General features: G+C 39.1%; 1 protein-coding gene across 2 annotated transcripts in view; it reads right to left on the minus strand.

Moving 5' to 3' along the window:
• LOC122789943 (arf-GAP with Rho-GAP domain, ANK repeat and PH domain-containing protein 1-like) overlaps nt 1-23,594 on the minus strand; it is a 1,460,469-nt gene that overhangs the window by 698,250 nt on the left and 738,625 nt on the right. For both annotated transcript variants that reach the window (XM_044057421.1, XM_044057422.1), the window contains 2 exons: nt 17,731-17,913; nt 1,041-1,218 (listed from right to left, as the gene is read on the minus strand). In XM_044057421.1, the coding sequence (XP_043913356.1) occupies nt 1,041-1,218; nt 17,731-17,913 (361 nt within the window). The remainder of the gene's footprint in view (nt 1-1,040; nt 1,219-17,730; nt 17,914-23,594) is intronic.

Below are 23,594 nucleotides of genomic sequence, written 5' to 3' on the forward strand. Positions count from 1 at the left end.
AGAAAAACATATAACTTTATAGAACTTTTGTCTGACTGTTACAATAATTACAATAAGGAGAAAGTAGTTGAATTCAAACCAATTATATTATATGTTTTAATTTTAACATTTAATAATTATTTTTAAATAATATTAATACCATGAAAAAAATACAAAAAAAGAAATTATAAAACTTAAAAATAAAAAAAATTAAATTAAAAAAAAAAAAATAATACAAATAATAGAAATAAAAAAAAAAAAATGAAAATCAAAAATAAGAAAACATAATGCAGTAAAACTGTTGAACTAAAAATAAAAAAAAAATAAAAAACAAAATAATTTTTAATTATTAAACATTTTATTTTACATACTATTTTTTTTTATATATATATATGGATATTTATATATATTATTATTAAATATTTAGAACTTTTACGAACAACAGTTTGTTATTTTGTTTTTACCTTTTGAAATTTTGAAATTTACATTTGTCATATATAAATATACCAAATTAAAATTTATTTGGTTTTTAGTTTTTTTTTTTTTTGATTTTGTTTTGACTTTTTTTGAAACTTTTCTTTTTTTTTATGATTTTTTATTTTTTTTATTTTTTTTTATTATTTTTTTTTTATTTATTTTTTTTCAAATTTTTTTTTATTTTTATTTTATTTCTTCTGTATTTGTGAATTAAAAATAATTAATAATTATAATTAAAATTATATAAATTAAAATAAAAAATATAAAGGGTTTGGTTTTTACTATTTGGTTATTATTAACATGCTACACAAAAAACCTGACAAACAGTCATTTTATATAAAGTTATTTTTTTTTCGCTTTTATTTTGGTTGGATCCTCAGTTTTATTTAATGAACATACTGTGTTGGTTTTTTGCCTGGACTACTTGGAATTATATTATTGGTTGGTTTATGAACATTCTTTGATGGTTAGAGATAAAAGATAGTATCATATTATTTCTATCAAGTAAAATGACTACTTTTATCAAAAATGACCAGTGCCCTGCTGGCATACTCTTTGGCTTTAGTATTGCAGGTGCCTCTTACCTTGATGTTCATTCTGTCTGAGGAACTCCAACTGAAGCATTTGATTCTCCCTTCTAGCTAGATCAATTGGAGTGGGATGCTGGGGGTCCCCAGTGTTGCAGGTCACCTGTGCTCCATTGGCTACCAGTTGCATGGTTTCTAAGATGTTGTTATCACTAATCACAGCATTACACAGGGCCTGGAAGACAGGACACTGATATCAGTAGTCTGATTAGTAACGGTCTGGTATAATACCAGGAAATGGCAAATGTTCTGGTTACTAATGCAATGAAAAGAAAAGATATAAAGCTAGCTCAGACACCAGCAAATTATATGATTTATGGCATTTACATTCAAACTATTCTTGCTAAAAGTGACATTTTTGTGAAAATTCATTGAAAGAAATAGCTTCAGCGTATGGCTCTGCCAAAACTGTGATTAGGCCTACATGCTAAGATTAAGTTCCAACATTCCCTGTGATAGAGAGTGGGACACAGTTTCAGATACAAGATTTCCTTTATATGAACACAGATAAAAATTGTGTTGTAACTTACCTTATTAAATGAGCAATCAGAAGTAGAAACCTTTAGCATGAAAATTAGCTACAGAAGACATACTGTAGGGCAACCACAATGAAGTGCAAGACCACATTAAAAAAGGGAATTTTTTAAATAAATGTTGCTTGTATCCCCCCTCTTTACTGTACCACCTGAGCTGCCCTCTAATGATGAAATAATGCTTTGCTGAGGAACAAAAAGTAGGTTCAAGGAATTCAGAAAGGATTACTTAAGTGCGCCAATAATGTCAGATAAAAACATTTTCTAGCCAAATTATTTATGTAGTTAGAACCTTTAAAAGATGTTTGCCTTCTTTAAAATGCTTTCATTGTCACAAAATGCAACACTTTCCTGTATGTTTTAAGGTCTGTGATGTTTGACTATCTGACATTATAATAAACAGTGTTGGGAAGTAGGTAAAGTTATACTAAATACTGAAAGCAAAATGTAATGCTAAAGGTAAAACCTGACATGGGAGATGTGTTTAAATGCATCATTGCCCATTTCCTGTTTTATGTATTTATTTTATACATTAGTTAAGCTGATAAGCCCACTGGATAGCACTGTCTGGTTAAGTAACTTCCTCAGAGTCACATAACAGGCAAATAGAGGTGAAAGGAATCAAACCCTGTACCTCTGGCTACAAGAAGTAGCTTGTTAACAGCTCAGAGTCTTAATCTTGTGTGTCATCTACTGTGTCATTATACACTGCTATTATGCACTATTATTCTTAATTTCTAATGTTTTATTTATTTTTTTTAAAGAGTTGCTTTTAAATTCTTTTTGGTTCTTTTGGAAGCAAAAAATGGTCCAATTAAACATCTGAGAATCATTGATGAAGTTAAAATGAAAGAGGGTGACAGGACTTAGACTTCCAGATACTTTTAAAATACAGATATCAATCACTTAGGATGTTGACAGAATAAAATAATTTAAATTAACATGCATTTTAGAAGGAAAAAAAGCATGTCAGCTGTTGAGGTTGTTAATTTTTGTTGATTATAGCGATTATACTTTTGTCACAAAATCACCAAATTTAAGAAGAATGGAGCAAAAAAACTGAGGTAAAATTGCGAATACCCCTGATACTCACAGACAGCTGAGAGGTATATATTTGCTACTGTGTATCAAATGAGTCTAATTTTTTTTGTTTAATTTCGTTGCTTCTTTTGTTGGTGCTCCTGTCCACTAAAAACCTGGAGATTAAGAATGCTTTTAAAATGATTTTCAGTGCCCCAATTGTCTATTTGGCAAAACCACTGTATGACAAACACTTATAATACTATTATAATAATTCTAACTCTATTAATAACAGCAGTAATAATACATGTCACAATAATTAAAAAGCATCAGATTCTACTCCCATAAAGAAAGTTACTCACACTGTAGAAGAAACAAAAAAAAAAAAAAATAAACATGTTTTGGAGCTGTTTGACTCTAGGAAGCCAATATCATTTACAATCTTATAAATAAAATATTGCATTTGATAACATTCATCCCAAAGAGTGAGCAAAATTTGTGAGTAAATATGCATGAGTTTTATGAGTCACAACAGCAAGGGAGGATTATCTGTGGGATCTACAGAAATAAGAAGGGATGGAAGAGATGAAGGAAAGACAGAAGGGAGAAGGAAGGCGAGGAGAGTAAGGGGCAGAAGAAACACTTTCACTAAAAGGAGGTGAGTGATGAAGTGAGGCAAGAACCATGAACTGCATTATAGATTCAAAAGCAGACAGGTTGTACTTAAAAGACTGCCAGATAAAACTGTGGAGTAGTAAAATGGATGCAAGCAGGAGACAGCCAAATGAGTGGCAGTTATGGGAGGCAATGCTTTATTTGGGAACAAATGTGAGATAAATCAATGGTAATGAAGACAGCAGACTGAGTAGCCATGTAGGAATCCCAGTGCCAAAAGAAAGAACTAACCCCTGCAGAATAACATGAAATTGTGTAGGGAACAAAAAAATATTTAGCAATTAAGAATCAAAGCCATTAATGTTTGTCATAATACTGGTTGGGGTATGACTCAGTCTCTTATGTTCAGGAATGTGCATTTTGCACCACTTTCATTTATAACTGACAGGTGCAGGATAACAGCACCTGGGTACAGCTGCTTGCATAATTAACTTGTAATGCTGACAGCAAAAAGAAATCAAGTAGCAACACAGTGGTCTCTTCCTCACTAGTGGGGCACAATTAAATGATTCATAGGTTAGTACTAGGCTATTGGCCCTAGGGCCTGGCCTATACAAGCCTAGCCATAACAATTCCCTGGCTATTTCTTCCCACAGTATTTACTTCCTTGGACCCCTGTCTAGCAGGGCGACTGACGTGATCCCCGGGGTGAATTTCCTATCTCCCATCCAATCATCAAGGTTCCTTTCGAAGACGGCCAAAGAGGCGCTCTGCTTGACACGTATGAGCAGTCTATTCCAGAGTCTGGAGAGTCTCTGGGTCAGGAACCTATCCCTCCAGCATGTTTTGTTCATTGTGATCAAAAAACTTCCCAAACACTGTCTTCCAACACCACATGAAAAATCCACTACGAAACCTGCGTTTGAAATATTTATTTAAGCTTCTCTTTAAACATGCACTTTTCGTCAGATTTAAGTATCCAACTTCATCAGAAACAAAACTTTAAGTTAATAATCTACTAGAGCATTTTATAGCACCCAAATCTCATTGAAATCACATTGAAGTCACGCAGCACTACACATGTACTACGCAGAGAGCTCACCCTACTGGTGAGACTTGCAACTACTAGTTAATTCTTTATTTTTTATTGTTTGTTTTTTATATATTGTTTAATTTCTACCTATATAAAATCTCATATACATGCAGGTCACAACTCAGAAAATACAATGCTATAATGAACAATGATAAAAAATATAAAATATAAAAATAATATACTAACAAATGTAAATATAAAAATATATAAAAAATCTCCAAGTAAATAATTATGTTAAACTTTATATAACTAACAATGTTAAAATAGTTAAAAATAGATAAAAATAAAGTTTTGACTTGTAATTTTGATCTCAAAGAACTGCACATGTATTTGCTCATAAAAGCAGCAAAGTCTAAAATCTAAAAATACAAATGAGAATTCACTTTAACAGATTTTTCAAACGTAGGACACACATAATCGAATTACACTCATTCAGGCCAGGAAACTGGCAGGCATTCAGCCTCAATTGCCAACAAAGCTCTAACCTTTCCAATCTAAGTGACTCCGGACCACCTCTTCCGTCATTGTATAGTTGTTGTATGACGCTAAATTTGAAATTATGTGTGGGCTGTTCTAAAATGTGTCTTGCCAATGCATTTGTGGATTTACTATTGTTAATACTATATATGTGTTCGTATATCCTGTCCCTTAGTCTTCTGTCGGTTTTGCCACTTGATTTTGTCCTTCTTCGAACAGATGTGCGAAATTGATATTAGGAACACACTGTTTAGTAGTAGGCATGGTAATTTCCAACAACATAATGTCTCAAGAGAGGAAAGGGACATACTTAACTTTTTGAGTTTCTCTTATGTGAGAATTATGAAACCAGATAAGGGAGGGGGCCTGGCGATTATGAATGTAGCAGACTATAACCAAAGAATGTTTTCGATCTTAAACACTGAGACATACAGTGAAGTGTCAAGGAATGAGTTAAATATAGCTATGAATAGAGTGAATTCCTTGTTGTATGATTTATATATTGAAGGGTGTATTGACAAGAATGTGTTTGAATTCTTGAAGATGCCAGCACCTAGACTACCTATTATTTTTGGAATTCTGAAAATTCATAAAAGTGTAGCAGACCCACCAATGAGGCCATTAGTAGATGCAAGGGGAAGTATGACATATGCTTGCACTAAAGCTGTTGACAACATCCTTAAAAAATATGTTGTACAAGAGACCCAAATTTCAAAAGATTCCTGGTCCTTTTTGCAACATATTAATCAAATTCCATTTTTTGAAAACGCCTTATTTCTGACAATAGATGTCAAGGATTTGTATTCTTCGATTCCCCACCAGGAAGCCATTGAAAGGACAGCACTTTTTATGCAAACCCATAATGCCCCTAGAGATGAAGTGAACTTGGTGACAGAATTAATAGACATAGTACTGTCTTATAACTATGTCACCTTTAATGGTAAATTTTACCATCAAAGAGTGGGAGTTGCGATGGTGTCCCCATGTGGGGCCAGTGTGGCTAATACGGTCATGGCACATTGGGAGAGACAACATGTCTTACAAAATCCTTGGTGCCAACAACACATAAAATTTTATACGCGATTATTGGACGACATTTTTGTGATGTTTGTTGGCCAGGAATCAGAGGCACTGAGAATGGTAGATATGTTTAATAACAGCACAGAGTTTTTGGAATTCACTTATTCTGTACACAAGGACAAGATTTCATATCTTGACATTGAATTAAGGAAAGATTATAGAGAATTAGTTTATTTAGCAAAAATTTTCCGTAAGAGTACTTACTCAAATTCCTTCCTTCAGTTTTCCAGCTGCCACCCTTTTTCACAGAAGAAATCTGTGATTAAGGGGCAGTTAGTTAGGGCAGCTAGGATGTCCACAAAAGATGAGGACTTTATAGCCGAATGCGACACACTAAAGAACTTTTTCTTACAGAGAGGTTACCCTCTCGATTTGTTCATGACCCTCCTTGAGGAAGTGAAAGCTAAGAGACATGGAGGAGTGTTCCCACCAATTTTGTGTAATAAAAATATGACTTTGGTTTGTAGTGATAAACAGGGGTCTGACGAGTTGTTCAGCCCTTATTGCTTTATTTCCACTTTTGCCATGGAATCCTTTGAAATAGTTAACATCATTTGTAAGAATTGGGGGTTACTGCTGAACCATAATGAGACACGCACAACTTTCCCCAAATGCCCGAAAATAGTTTTTAGACGTGGTGCAAATTTGAAACAAATCTTAGAAAACAGAGCCACTGTGATGAAAAAGAAACTGGGTACATTCAAATGTTATATGTGTAACCAATGCAAATATATCCATGAGGGTAACAGTTGTTGCATTAGGGATGTTAAGATCAAAGCCAAGGACAAATATGATTGCAACAGTAAACAAGTAGTGTATTTGGCAAGCTGCACCCACTGTCCCGCGTTCTATGTCGGCAAAACCGACAGAAGACTAAGGGACAGGATATACGAACACATATATAGTATTAACAATAGTAAATCCACAAATGCATTGGCAAGACACATTTTAGAACAGCCCACACATAATTTCAAATTTAGCGTCATACAACAACTATACAATGACGGAAGAGGTGGTCCAGAGTCACTTAGATTGGAAAGGTTAGAGCTTTGTTGGCAATTGAGGCTGAATGCCTGCCAGTTTCCTGGCCTGAATGAGTGTAATTTGATTATGTGTGTCCTATGCTTGAAAAATCTGTTAAGGTGAATTCTCATTTGTATTTTTAGATTTGAGACTTTGCTGCTTTTCTGAGCAAATACATGTGCAGTTCTTTGAGATCGAAATTACAAGTCAAAACTTTATTTTTATCTATTTTTAACTATTTTAACATTGTTAGTTATATAAAGCTTAACATAATTCTTTACTTGGAGATTTTTTATATATTTTTATATTTACATTTGTTAGTATATTATTTTTATATTTTATATTTTTTATCATTGTTCATTATAGCATTGTATTTTCTGAGTTGCGACCTGCATGTATATGAGATTTTATATAGGTAGAAATTAAACAATATATAAAAAACAAACAATAAAAAATAAAGAATTAACTAGTAGTTGCAAGTCTCACCAGTAGGGTGAGCTCTCTGCATAGTACATGTGTAGTGCTGCGTGACTTCAATGTGATTTCAATGAGATTTGGGTGCTATAAAATGCTCTAGTAGATTATTAACTTAAAGTTTTGTTTCTGATGAAGTTGGATACTTAAATCTGACGAAAAGTGCATGTTTAAAGAGAAGCTTAAATAAATATTTCAAACGCAGGTTTCATAGTGGATTTTTCACGTGGTGTTGGAAGACAGTGTTTGGGAAGTTTTTTGTTTACCTGTTTCAAACCATTTTCAAGGCTTGTGTTGTTCATTGTGATGACAAGGTTTAGATCCCTGGAGCATGTGTCTCTGAGGGATTGGAATTTCTTTAAGTGTAGCATGTCCAACAGCTCTGGGTTTGACATGGCCTTGTATGTTAAGCAGAGATCGCCTCTGAGGAGATGATATGCGACAGAGTATAGGTGGAGTTTTTTTTAGACGGTCAGCATAGGGCATCTGCTTTAGGCCTGTGATTCATTTAGTGAGGTATTTCTGCGGCCTTTCCAATTGTTGCAGATGTCTTGAGAGGTACATACCAAATGGGGGATTGTATTCTATAATGGGTCTAATGAGGGATGAGTACAGTGGGACAATGACCTCCCTTTTTCTGGATGAAAAGCCCTTAGTGATGAGGTGTGCTGCATAGAAGGATTTCCTGACTGTTGTGGTAATGTGGTTATCGAAGGTGAGACTACTGTCCACCTGTGTCCCCAAGTCTCTTATCACACTTTTGGTGTTTAGTGCACTGCCACCTATGTGGTAATTCATGGGTACATGTTTTTTCCCGAAGGTGATAACTATACATTTCTTGGCATTAAGCTTGAACCCATGGCTCTGGCACCAAGCATCTGTTTCTGTAAGGTCCTTTTTTAGAATATCCACATCATTTGGGGATTCAAGAATGTCTCCCAGTTTGCAGTCATCTGTGAACTTTGTTAGCCAGAGTCCCTTAGTGTTGACCTGTACTTCAGAGAAGTAGATGCCAAACAAGAGCGGTCCCAGGACTGAACTCTGAGGTACTCCATTTGTCAATTGTCTGGAGCTGGATTTGGAATTGGCTACTTTTATAGTGTGGGTTCTGTCAGTAAGCCAGTTGGCAGCCCATCAAATGATGTAGGAATTAATGTCCAGCTTAGTAAGTTTATCTATGATTCCAGAGTGGGAGATGGTGTTGAAGGCCTTGGCAAGGTCCATATAGGCTGTGTGGACCATCTTACCCTTGTCCACAGCTAGAGACTGATTTGAAGAAGTCAATCAGGTTCAGGAGACAAGATTGACCCTTCATGAACCCAAACTGCATGGGGTACAGTGTTTGAACGTTGCCAATGTCTTTGTTTATAAGTTCCATGATAATATGTTCCATGGCCTTGCAGATCAGGCTCGTCAGACTGATGGGGAGGTAGTTCCCGGGATCCAAGGTGGATCCCCCCTTGTGGAGTGGGATAACTGTAGCTGGGTGCCACTCAGTGGGCACAAAGCCTGAGGTGAGGCTATGATTAAACATGACACTTAGGTGAGGTGCCATTTTTTTCTGAACATGTTAGAAACATTGGGACTTTATCAAGCCATATGATGTCTATAACCATTTGGATTAATGTCTCTAAAAACTTGTATATAGCTTGCTTACAGAGAGGATTGCAAATCTAAAAACAATACTTCTAATAGCTTCTGACTGAGCAGCTGGAAATGTTACACACATTAAGTTTGGGGGGGCAACAGCTTGAGAGATATGACCATTTTTTAAATGCCAGGTTTATTGGGGGTAGCAATAAGCATCTGTGAGTACAAAATGGAATTCATCGGCTATACCCCTGAGTAACACTCTACCATCTCATACCACACAGTGGCATTTTGCCACATGGTACCTGACTGTAGCATTCTGTCACATGGAATCTGATTGCAGCTGACTACAGTATTCTGCCACATCATACCTGACTGAAGCATTTTGCCACACTGTTCTTGACTACAACATTTTGCCACATCATACTCAAGTGCAGCATTCTGCCACATGGTACCTGACTGCAACAATCTATCACAAAGTAATGATGATTAACTGCAGCATTCTCACATATGGCACTTGACTGCAGCATTCTTCATTCTACAACATCATACCCAACGGTGGCATTCTGTCATATCGTACCGAACTGTAGCATTCTGTCACATTGTACTCGACTACAGCATTTTGCCACATAATACCCAAGAGCAGCATTCTACCATATGGTACCTGATTGCAACATTCTGTCTCAAAGTAATGACTAACTGCAGCATTCTGATATATTCTACCTGACTGCAGCTTTCTATCACATCATACCTGACTGCAGCATTGTCACACATGGCACCTGACTGCAACATTCTGCAACATCATACCTGACTGTGGCATTCTATCACATCATATCTGACAGTAGCATTCTGCTACATTGTTCTTGACTACAACAATTTGCCACATCATACTCAAGTGCATCATTCTGCCACATGGTACCTGACTGCAACATTCTATCATAAAGTAATGATGACTACACATGACACCTAAATACAGCAGTTTGCCACATGATACCTGACTACAGCAGTCTGCCACATCATGACTGACTGCAGCATTCTCACATATGGCATCTGACTGCAGCATTCTGCATCATCATACCTGACTATGGCATTCTGTTACATTGTGCCTGACTGTAGCATTCATTCATATCATACTTGACTACAGCATTTTGCCACATCATAGCCGACTGCAGCATTCTACCACATGGTACCCAACTGGAACATTCTGTCACATGATAGCTGACTGCAGCATTCTGTCCCATGGTACCTTACTGCAGTATTTTACACTTTGTACCCTATACCTGTATTTTGCCAAATTATAAATGACTGCAGTATTCTGCCACATGGCACCCGATTGAAACGTTCTGCAACATTGTAAATTATTGTAGCATTTTGCCAGATCTTACCTGGATACAGAATTATGCCACAAAGTAGCTGACTGGAACATTCTGCCACAAAGTAATGACTAACTGCAGCATTCTATCATATGATAACTAACTATATAATTCTGTCACATTCTACCTGACTGCAACATTCTGCCACATCATACCTAACTGCAGCATTTTCAAACATAGCACTTGACTGCAGCATTCTCACACATGGAACCTGACTGCAACATTCTCACATGAGGCACCTGAATGCAAAATTCTGCAACATCATACCCAATTGTGGCATTCTGTCACATTGTACCTGACTGTGGTACTCTGTCATATTTTATTTATTTATTTATATTTGTTGACTGGGAGTGTCCGACTGGACGTAGGTCCATTTTCAGCAGATGCCCGGGGAGAAAAGCTCCACAGTTAAAATAAACAGACAGTAGTTACATTGGATTACATAGCGATTTAACAATTTACATAGCAATTACTTACAACATATTTACAGATGAAGAACATAGTACATCAGTAGACAACTAGAATCTTTATCTGTGAAGTACATAACAGACATTAACAAATGTTACAATAAGAAGTTCCTGCTGTATAATAAGTACTAGGCTTATGAGCATCTGAGCTTGCTATAATCAAGGTAGTTAGTGGAGTGGAAAGAAAGGTAGTGGTTGGATGGGGTGGGTGATATTAGAGTGGGAGTTGCAAGGGCATAGCCAGCATGTTTTAGGTGTGCTTTTAGTAAAGTTTTGAAATGGGTGCATGATGGTATGGAGGTAATTGTGGGTGGGAGAGAGTTCCATAATTTGGCTATGGTCCAAGAGAATAGACCTTCACCAGCAGAGTTATTGGCTTTAGTGATCTGCAAGTGATTTTTTTTGCTGGATCTTAGTGGTCTGGTGGTGCTATAAGGTTGGAGTAGATTCTGGAGGGATGGGACATTTAGTGGATGGTTTACTAGTTTGTGGACGAGTGAGAGTTGATACCATTGAAGGAGGTGAGGGAGTTCAAGCCAGCCCAGTTCAGCAAGTGAGAGACAGTGGTGACTACGGTAGGATGCCCCTGTGGCGAACTTGGCAATTTTGTTGTAGCAGGTCTCTAGCTTGTTTAGATCGCATTGCCTTAGGTTGGTATATATTGGAGAGGCATAAAGTAGGGTGGAGATAAGGTGGGAATTTGCTATTGAAATCTTTGCTGCTTTGGTGAGAAGTTGCTTATTTCTGTATAACACTCCTAGTTTTTTGTGGACTTTTTTATGGTCATGGATATGTGAATGTCAAATTTTAGTTTACTGTCTATTTCCACTCCTAGCAATTTGGTGTGTTCAGTTGGGTATACAGTGGTGTTGTCTTTTGCTATGATGTTAAAGTGAGAGTTGTTTTGAGTATGTTTGGTGGGTTGGAAGATGAGTAGTTTAGTTTGGTTAGTATTGTATATTGTACTTGACTACAGCATTTTGCCACATCATACCCAAGTGCAGCACTCTACCACATGGTAACTGATTGCAACATTCTCTCACAAATTAATGATGATTAATTGCAGCATTCTGCCATATTTTATCTGACTGAAGCATTCTGCCATCTAATAACTGATGAGCACCAACAATTAGCACCAACAATTTAGACAGGTCAAAAATATTGGGGGGAAGGGCAAAGGTCCAAATATAGGGAACATTTTTAAACGTTGCTCTTATAAACTTAAAAAGTTGCTAGAATAACAGGTCTTGCCAAAATTTTCTGAAGGATATAAAGCCTAAAACTCAAATGTCTGTCACTATTTATTGACTTCAATCTTCAGTGATTTGCCAGAAAATCATAAATTTTATGAGGAACAGACCAAAATTATGAGGCAAAAATCTGGACACTCTGTGAAAATCTGGGCAGTTGAGAGCTATGGCTTCTGCCACATCACACTTGACAACAGCATTCTGGCACACTGTATCAGACAGCAGCATTCTCTCACAATGTACCTGACTACAGCATTCTGCCACATTGTACTTGACTGTAACATTCTGCCACATGGTAATGACTAACTGCAGCACTCTGTCATATTTTATCTAACTGAAGCATTCAATCACATGATAGCTGACTACAGCATTCAGCCACACAGAACCTTACTGCGGTATTTTGACACTTTGAACCAGATTCCTGTATTCTGCATAACTATAAATGTCTGCAGTATTCTTCCACATAGCACCTGAGTTCAACGTTCTGTAACATCATACCTGATTGTAGCATTTTGCCACATCTTACCTGACTACAGTATTCTACAACATGTTACATGACTGCTGCATTCTGACACACTGTATTTAATTGCAACACTCTGCCACATTGTACAACATTCTTTCACACTGCACTTCCCTGCAGCATTCTGCTTGATGGCTCCTAACTGCACTATTTGGCCATATTGTACTTGACTGCAACATTCTGTCACATGGCACCTTACTGCAACATTCTGCCATGGTACCTGACTGCAGCATTCTGACACATTCTACTTGAGTACAACTTCCTGCCACATCACACCTGACTGTGGCATTCTGACACATGGTACTTGACAGCAGTATTCTTCCATATGGTAGCTGACTACATTCTTCTGCCACATTGTAACTGCAGCATTCTGTCATTTTACTCCTGCATCATTTTGCCACATGAGCACTGACTGCAGCATTCTGACACACACTACTGGACTGCAGTATTCTGCCAGCTTGTTTCAACATTTTACCACATCATACCTGACTGCAACACTCTGAAACATCATATCTGATTGTAGCATTTGGTCACATTGTACTTGAACACAGCATTCCGACAGTTTATAATGAATGAATGCAGCATTCTGCCATACTGTACTTGGCAGCAGCATTCTGCCACATTGTATCTGAATACAACATTCTGTGACATGACACCTGATTAAAGCATTCTGTCACACTGTACCTGACTGTAACATTCTGTCACACTGTATCTGACTGAAGCATTCTGCCACATTGAACTTGACTGCAGATTCTGCCACACTGCACTTGACTGCAACATTCTGCCACATTGTATCTGAATACAGCATTCTGTAACATGAAATGTTTCTGAAGCATTCTGCCACACTGTACCTGACTGAAGCATTCTGTCACTTGACACCTGACTATAACATTATGTCACATTGTATCTGACTGAAAAATTTTGCCATATTATACTTGACTGCAGAATTCTGCTATATGGCACCTGACTGCAGCATTCTATCACATGATGCCTAACTGCAACATTTTGCACACATTGTTTGACTGTAGCATTCTGACTTATACTTGACTGCAGCATTCTTCCACATCATACCTCACTGCAGAATGTTTTGTTTATTGTGGTGACAAGGTTTAGGTCCCTAGAGCATGTAGCTCAGAGGGAATGGGACTTCTTTAAGTGGAGCATGTCCAACAGCTCTGGGTTTGGCATAGCTTTGTATATTAGGCAGAGATTGCTTCTGAGTAGGCAATATGTGAGGGAGTAAAGCTGGAGTTTTTTTACATGGTCTGCGTAGGGCATCTGTTTGAGGTCGGTAATCCTCTTTGTGAGCTATTTCTGCAGTCTTTCTAGTTGTTGTAGATGTCTTGTGAGGTACATACCAAAAGGGGTGTTGTACTCTATAATGGGTCTAGTGAGTGACAAGTAGAGGGGAACAATGACCTCATTTTTCCTGGATGAGAAACCTTTTGTGATGAGGTGTGGCACGTAAGAAGGATTTCCTGACTACTATGGCAATGTGATTATCAAAGGAGAGACTACTGTCCACCTGTGTCCCAAGGTCTCCTATCACACTTTTGGTGTTACGTAGACTACCGCCTATGTGGTAGTTCATGGGTACAGAGTTTTTACCAAAAGGAATGACAATGCACTTTTTGGCATTGAGCTTGAGGCCATGGCTTTGACACCAGACATCTGTTTCAGTGAGGCCCTTTTATAGGATGTCCACATCATTAGGAGTTTTTATTATGGTTCCTAGTTTGCAGTCATCTGCAAACTTCATAACCAAAGACCTTCTGTGTTAGCCTGTATGTCTGAGAAGTAGATACCAAACAGGAGAGGACCCAGGACTGAACCCTGTGGTACTCCACTTGTCACTGGTCTGAAGTCGGATTTGGAGTCTGCTACTTTCACAGTGTGGGTTTGTCAGTGAGCCAGTTGGTAACCAATCTTGTGACATAGGGATTTATATGTAGTTTAGTGAGTTTATCTATAATTCCAGAGTGTGGGGTGGTGTCAAAAGCCTTGGCGAGATCTAGATAGGCTGTGTGAACCACCTTACCCTCATCTACGGCTTTGGTGACCACTTCAAACAAGTCTATCAGGTTTAGGAGACATGATCTGCCTTTTACAAACCCGAATTGGGTGGGGTTCAAAGTTTGGAGATTACCAATGTCATTGTTTATAAGTTCTATAATGATACATTCCATAGCCTTGCAGACCAGGCTCGTCAGGCTAATGATGCGGTAGTTCCTGGGGTCTGTGGTGGCTCCCCCTTTGTGGAGTGGGATAACCATCGCTGTGCGCCATTCACTGAGCACAAAGCCTGAGGTGAGGCTATGACTGAACATGTTACTTAGGTGGGGTGCCAGTTCATTCTGTAGTTTGTGTAGAACTCAGTCTGGGATGTTGTCAGGTCCCATGGATGCTGTGTTCTTGGCTTTGGAGAGTGTGGTTTTTACCTGTGCAGCCGAGATTACAGGAACTTTGCATTCTTCCGGTATAGAGATGGGCCCTTTAGGGGGTAAGGGGGGTAAGGTTAGCACTGAACCTATCTGCCGGGATGTTGGCAATATCAGCTGGTTCTGTATATTTAGTGCCATTGTGCTGTAACTTAGAACAGATCTTGTTTTCGTAACTAGCTTTGGAGGATTTTATGAGGGATTTCAGGTTTCTACTGAGGCTGACCAGGGAGTTCCTCCAATCATGGGATTTTACTCTTTTCTGCAACAATTTCTTTCCCCTCTTGTAGAGCTTGTTTATGGCAGGGGACCACCAGATTGGCTTCCTTTTTTGGAGGATAGCATCTTGGTTCTGTTAGGGATTGCACGATCCATACACTCGTGTAAGTGCTTATAAAGTGCATTTGTGTAGAATTCAGCAGTTGTACCTCTATTGTCCGTCTGCATGGGTGTTGTGAAGTTTGCCACTTCTGTCTTAAGAAGCATGAAGTTGGCTTTGCAGAACTTTTTTTTTTTACAGTGGTTTCCCTAATGGGGGGTGGGGGCGGGATGTGGATGTCTAGGATGATTAACTTGTGGTCAGATCTGACCAATGAGGAAATGACCTCTGATGTGGAACACCGGTTGCCCATGTTGGTAATGACCAGGTCTAGGATACTGCTGCCACTGGTGGGGGTGTGGATTAGTTGATCCAAGGCATTGGAATTTATGAATTCCAGCAAATGTTGAGCAAAAGAGTTAGTACATGAGTAGTTTTCCCAGTTAATGGTGGGGTAGTTGAAATCGTCCATTATTAGGGTGTTTGGTTGTACTCTAATATTTTCCAGTGTATCAAGAAATGAGGAGCAGGAATCCTGGGGCATGGCAGGGGATCTGTAGCAAGCAACAATTTGGATTGGGGTCTTGCCCAGAGTTAGTTGCACTTGGATACTACCCGATGCATTATGCTGAGCAACTAGCCTGGAGGTGTGGATATCCTTAATGGATATGGACATGCCTCTGCCTTTAGTGTTTTGGTCCAGGTTAGGTGGCCGAAAGGTGTGGTATGAATTATAGCCTGTTAATGCAGGGGTGCCCTCTGGAGCCTTGAACCAGGTCTCTGTCACTGCACAGATGTTGATGTTCTCCATTTTAAGGAGTGCCTCGAGTGAGTGCATTTTGAGGTTTAGACTTCTAGCATTGGCAATGCAGGTAACAGACAAAGAGGCAACTTGGTACAAATTCAGATAACAGAATGGTAGTACACTTTTGTTAACTGAAATATCACACTGTACTTTAGGGAACTGAGATGAGCAGAGATTAAAATTTGAATATATTTTGTAGAAATGGTCAAATGATATGTCAGATATTCTAGAAAGTATAGTATGTTTTTTCTACACCACAATCAAATTGCAAAAGGTAGTATTTGGAAGAAAGAAAAATACTTTTGGAGTTGTCCCAAAACATATATCATGATGCATCAAAATTATAGAACTCAGGAGTTAGTGTCAGGGGATGGTGTGGGTTTTGTAATTAAACAAACAGGAAGGAAGCCTTGAGATAAAAATAATGAACTGTTCAAAACATTGGGGCAGAATGAGAAGGTAGTAGGCAGGCTTGGCAGTATAATGATGTCCACATGAATGGGCATGTTTATCTAAAAGCAGCTCCTTTGACAGTAATGAAAAGCAAAATGCTTACCCGAGGCCACATCTCAGAAGGGACGTAAACAAAATGTGGTTAGCAAGAGACTATACTATGTGGCATTGATATTGACCCACAGAACATGATATAACTAGGAGAAGGGATGGCATAAGGGGGTGCTCAGCATAATGTAGGTGTCATTTCAAATAAATAAAAAAAAAACAGAACAAGAAAGCAAAACACTGCAATGGATGGGAGGGGCTTAAAAATAACAGAAATACTGATTTGCAGGAAAGTGGAACATGATCTGTCTTTCTCTAGAAATATTATTACTGAAAGCAACAAAAGCTACAAATGTTAGATATAGACATGATGAGAAAGATAATTAGATGTAGTGGTACTAAAGACCAGTTAGGGTCAAGGAGATAGAAGAAAGACAGTGGTCAAAAGACTACAGAGATACTCTGGGTAGGCTATAATGGGCTTTTCTGATGACAAGGTCATCATTTCTAGAATCTCCTGATTCTGCCCACAACTGATTCATTTTCATACTGTTGCATTCTATAATACATATGTGTCATGTACTAATTTAAGACCTATTCCCATCTGCTAATGCAAACTGCGTAATATCCAATCCTAGCACTAAAAGCTTTTTGACTTGCCTTTTTATATTTTTGCATCTCATGACTTCCCTCTTTCTCCAGGCTTATTAAAAAGAATCATAACATGAGTACAGTATGTTAGTAACGTGGCAGGTATTCAGTAACATACAGCTGGTCATGCATACAAATCAGCTACCTCGGAGTCCCACTTGGTGGCAAATGTATCAATTGTGCATTACTACCAAAGGGAAATACAAATGCACTGTCTGTACAACTACAGGGAGTGGCTGTTGAAGTACCCATACAGGGAGATGCTTCTGGTCATTCCAGGATCATTGAAAGGATACATATCTTACACTCATCCACAAGTCTTCAAATAGACAAACAAAAGCTTAAGACAGAGAGATAACAGCACAGTCAAGTCAGGACATCCAGAGCAAACTGAACTACCGAACAACCAGTGTTTTATATTTTGTTGTGTTGATTATGCATATACTTTGTATAGCTACCTCATCCAGCTCCTCCTGTACTCCAAAGCATTTGTGAATCTTCCGGTACTTTCCATGGAGGTATTTATCTCTGATGAATGTCTGTCGCTTATCTGACAAGGATCCAGGGTAAATCATTTCACTTGGAGGAACTTGCTGTGCCCAAATGTTGTTTGTTCCCTTGTTACCAACTTGGATGAAAAGCTAAAGAAAGGAAACACATTTAAACCAAAAGATTTTGAGAAAGAATGCTCTTTCAATTCCAAGTTTTACTGTCGAGAGTGTAGATATATCTGGATCTCATGCACAAAGAGAGAACTAAACCATTTTGGATAGAAATTCTTTTTAAACCAGAATAACATCTTGCTTACAAAGTATCTTTACTAAATCTAGCATACTTTCTGTAAAAATACAGAAATTAAAAAAAATCTCTATGTGTGTATATATATATATATATATATATATATATATATATATATATACACACATGGGTCCATGTCAGATGGACGAATGCGTAGGTAAACGAAGACCATATCACCGAGATGACATTGCTGACAGGATGAATCCCCGACAACGGTAAGTCAATGTATTACGGAATGGACTACATTCCCGTTTTTGTAATACCACCGAACATGACATTATAACATGTATAGCAGGGGGGCAAGCCCCCCTGCACCCCTCACACCCCCCCACTTAAATATACCAACTCCCAGATTGCACTACAGTGAGGGAATGGGACTAACTCCCAGTCCGCACTACTTACTGTTGGGGATGCATCCTGTCGGTGAAGTCGTCTCGGTGATGTGGTCTTCATTTACCTGTGCTTTCGTCCATCTGACATGAACCCATATATATATATATATATATATATATATATATATATATATATATATATATGTGGGTCTACCTGAGAACAACAAAAGCTCTAAACGCCATCAACGAGAACACCGACACCGGAAGACCGACAATGAAAATAATCGACAGTTCAAACTCTCGATGCTGAAAACACCGACATGCAAAATGAGTGTGACTGTGTAAGTTTGCGATAGTGACAGACTTTAGGGTTAGGGTGCGGGTAAGGTAAGTGTGCAATAGTGATGGACTTTAGGATTAGGGTGCGGGTAAGGTAAGTGTGCGATAGTGACGGACCTTAGTGTTAGGGTTTGGGTTAAGGTTAGTGCATAGATAGTTGTGTATGTAAGGTTTAGTGTAGGTTTGTAAGGTTTTTGGTGTGCTTGTGTTGTGTATGTGTTTTTCGGAAAAGGAATTTCTTTTGTTTTGTTGACTGTCGGGATTGTGGTTTGTCGGGCATGTGAACTTTCGTTTTTTTGAACTTTTGGTTTTGTGGTGTTGGTGATCTCATTGTCAGTGTTTTTGCTTATCGGTGTTATGAAGTATATCCATATATATATATATATATATATATATATATATATATATATATATATATATATATATATATATATGTAGCTAGATAGAGTTTACAATCAAAAGCTTGAAAGGCACTTCATTGAATGTCGGTTGATGAAAAGTACAGTTGCAAAGATACACAATGCCAAACCTGAATACTATGAACCATAATAAGAAATGCAATACATGATTTATTATTATGGGTTTGGCAATGTGACTGGCGATCGCGATACAGTGAGGACCAGGGAATTTACCCTTTTCCTTACTGTAGTGTGATATCAGAGTTACATATATAATTTGCAGGGGTCGTAGGGCATGCAGGGATGCTTGTCCCCTGCAAAACAGTAAAAACATGTGCTGTTCAGGTGAAATACTCATGGCACTTTAAACTGCGTATCCTGGGTGTCTGACATCACCTTCCGTTATGCTGAATAACATCAATTGCGGATGTCGGGGAAAGGATTTGTCCATCTGAATATGTTGTTTTTGACACTGTGGGTCTTTGTGAGCAGCAATATAAAAAAATATATAAAAATGTCCCAAAAAGTTATTTAGAAAAAGTTGGGTACAATTTTCAGTTGCAATGTTAATATCAAATTGACATATATATGCATCTCATTATTGGTCCAGTTTCTGACAAAGTGATCATGGTCCATGGACTAGTGTTGTCTTCCAAAGTCTATGAGTTTATGAAAATATTATGTAGGATCTATGATGATTTACCAAGCAGAACCTATATGAATGAAGTTTGTACTGAAACAAACTACACTTGCAGAAATTTCAAAGTGATCTTTAACAGAGGCTCCATACTGAGCTTTCTACACACCTATCCTTAATATAATCAAATCTGGGATTACTGCACCTCAGAGGTAAAGGGAATTCCCCTCTTGCAGTGATCTTCTAGAGGAAGAAGATTCAGTTGGTTGGGTAAGAAATGCAGCTCATCCTGACAGTTGTATCATAACAACAAATGAATATCAGAAAGAATAGTTGTGTAAAATCTTACCATAACCATAGATGTCCTTCTCTTCCATGTTGCAGTATTCATACTGTGAGATTTTCCACCTCAGGTGACCCATACGTCGGCTCCTTTACAAAAGCATAGGCCTGGCTGCTGTAGGTGTGTGGGACGTCACACGCAGGGCCATAAACCAGGGACTATAAATGTGACATCTACACTCACAGACTTCAGAACTTGAAGCCCAGGATAAGGTGTACAAAAGGACCAGTTGAGGCTAAGGAGCAAATGTCCCTGAAGGGCTGTACAGATTAGCCTGTAGGGAGTGGATACAGAGGTCAAAAGACCAACCATCCAGTAGAGATGTAATAAAAGAGGTATGGAGGGTGGGAAGGAATACTGCAACACAGAAGAAAAGGACATCTATGGTTATGGTAAGATTTTACACAACTATTCTATGTCCTTCTATTCCTATGTTGCAGTATTCATACTGAGGAAGAGTACCACAGCTTAAAATGAGTGAAGGGAGGGGGCAGAGGTAGAGGATTCCAAGAATCCTTGCAGGATTGCCCTGGCAAATCCTGCTCTGGCCTTGGAGACCTGGTCTAGCTTGTAGTGTTTTGCTAAAGTGTGAACTGTAGACCAAGTAGCTGCTTCCATGATGGTGGCTGTGTCCAGCCATCTAAGAAAGACTTTGGAGATAGCCATGCCTCTAGTGAAATGAGCCCCAACTCTTTGAGGCAATTGTTTGCCATGATGTGAATAGCAGAAGAGAATGGATTTCTTTATCCAACAGGAAATGTTTGTTTGGAGACTGCCTTACCCAGAGCCCTGGGGTGGAGGGAGATGAAGAGTTGGTCAGACTTTCTGAAGGACTTAGTTTTGTTTAAGTAGAATCTCAAGTTGTCAGTGCACATCTAGGGAATGAAGGATCCTCTCTGCGGTATTAGTTGGAGAGGGAAGAAGGTAGTTAAGTGAATGGATTGGTTTAAGGATAGTTCGTTCACCACTTTGGGCATGAAGGAAGGGTTTGTGCACAAGGTCACCCTGTCATTGTGGAAATGGTGCAAGGAGGACAGGCCATGAGGGTCTGTAGTTCAGATACTCTTCTAGCGGAGGCAATAGCCACTAAAAGAATGGTTTTCCATGTGCACATTTGTAGAGAAGCTGTGCTGACTGTCTCAAAAGGTGGTAAGGTGAGTTTTCCAGCATGAAATTGAGGTCCCAGGGAGGAGGGATGGGTTTTCTTGGTGGTCTGATATGCAAGACCCCTCTCAGGAAAAGTTTCATGTCCAGTCTAGAAAGCAGAGGTGGCTGTTAAGGCACACAGGCTGAAATGGCAGAAAGGTGGACTTTCACTGAAGAATATGCTAGTCCTTCCTTAATAAGCTTGCATATATAGTGAAGGACAAGAGAGGGATCCACCTGAAAAGGGTCCCTGTCCTTAAGGGAACACCATTTTGAGAATATTTGCCATTTAGACAAATAGTTTTTCCTAGTAGTTGGTTTCCTGGCATCCCTCAGGACTAAGAGCATGTCCTTTGAGTACTGTTATCTGAAAGGGATCAGAAGTTGATCACCCAAAGAGTTAGATGCAACAAAAGCAGCTGGGGTGAATGAGAGATCTCTTTTGTTGTTAGTAGGTCCACCTTATGGGGTAACTTGTGGTGACTGCTCTTGGCTAGGGAGTGAAGAAGGGGGAACCAGTGTTGCCTTGGTCAATGGGGAATCACCAGCAAGACTTTGGGTTGGTCCTTCTTGAGCTTCAGAAGGACCTTTTGTATTAGTGGGAAGGGAGGAAAGATGTACAGGAACATTCCCTTCCATGGAAAGCTGAAGGCATTCACCCTCCAGGCTAGTGGAGTGTGATCCCTGGTACAGAATTTGTTTAGTTGTCTGTTCTGGGGGGATGAAAACAGATCCACATGAGGTGTGCCCCACTGGTGGATGATGTCTAAGAAGGTTTCCCTGTGCAACATCCATTTGTGTTGTAGAGAGGATGTTCTGCTGAGTAAGTCCACTCATTTCTTTTCCTGAGAAGGGATGTAAGAGGCCTGCAGGAAAAGGTTGCGATTGGCTGCTAGATCCCAGACTTGTAGGGTTATCCGGCAAAACTGGTATGCCTTTGTCCCTCCTTGTTTGTTGAGGTACCACATGACAGTTGTGTTGTCTGTCACAATGTGGAGCAGCCCTGTTTGCAAGATGGGAAGGAAAGCTTTCAGAGCCAGCAATACTGCAGTCATTTCTCTGACATTCATATGTTGCTTTGCAGGGCAGGGGTCCAACACTGTTTTACCCTGAAGTCCTTTAACATTGCCTCCATCCTAGGTCTGATGCATCTGTATGCATGTGGTGGGGCATAATTGAAGAGGAATGCCCTGGTAATGTCTGGTTTGCTGAATCTCACTTCAGTTCTGTTTTTAAGCAAGGCAGAAGGAGAATAAGTTTTTCTAGTGGATGTTGGCTCTGAGACCACACATTCTTTAGGTACCATTGGAATTTTCTCATGTGCATCCTGGCTAATAGGAGCATGGGAATAGTAGCTGCCATGAGGCCTAGGACTTGCAGAAATTGTTTGGCAGAGATATGAGATTCTGAAAATAGGCTTTGAAAATGGGTGGAGAGAGACTACACTTTGTCTGGTGGGAAAAAGGATCTCATCAGGTCTGTTCTGATCCTGCAGTCTAGGAATATTTTGTCCTGTTGAGGAAGCAGAGAGGATTTTTGAAGGTTTTGGGTGAATCCCAAGTTGTGGAGGAGGGACATGGTAATCTTGAGTTGGGTCTGTAGGGTGGACTCTGATTACACCAGAATGAGAATGTCATCCAGATAAGGGTAGATTTGGATTTCCTTGGTTCTGCAGTAGGCAATGGCTGGTGCCAAGCATTTTGTAAAGACTCTGGGAGCTGTAGACAAGCCAAAGGGCAAGGCTGCAAACTGAAAGTGTGAAGAGTGGCCAGTAAAGCGCAGAAATTTCCTGTGGGATGGCCTGACAGGAATGTGTAGGTAAGCATCCTTTAGGTCCAGGGTGACCATGAAGGCTTGGGAGGGGATGAGGAGTAGGAGGGTTTGAAGGGAAAGCATCTTGAAGGACGGAACTTTCAGGAACAGGTTCAGATATGATAAGTCTAGGACTGGTCTCCAAGGGCCATCTTTTTTTGGAACTAGGAAAAGACCAAAATAGAAGGCTTGTCCTTCCTATACTGAGAGAACTGGTTCTATAGTTCCTTGAGTCAGGAGTTCTGCCAGAATGAGGGAACAGATGAAGCTGATTTCTTGGAGAGAAAGGGATTCTTTTTAGTTTTGGTCTTTCCTTCCAGGATAAGAAATATCCTTTTTGGATGATAGAAAGAACCCAAAGATTTGCTGTGATGGATTTCCAGAAGGGAAGGCAGTGGGTAAGGCGGGCGGGCAGAGGCAGTTGAGCAAGGCAGTCATGCTGAAGAGGGGCTCCCTCTGTCTGGAAAGGGCTGTTTGGCTGGTGGCTGAGAGCTAGGGGGTCTGGAGTAAGGCTGTC

Source organism: Protopterus annectens, chromosome 15.part0, assembly GCF_019279795.1.
Source record: "Protopterus annectens isolate FY-2018-M chromosome 15.part0, PAN1.0, whole genome shotgun sequence".
NCBI lineage: Eukaryota > Metazoa > Chordata > Ceratodontiformes > Protopteridae > Protopterus > Protopterus annectens.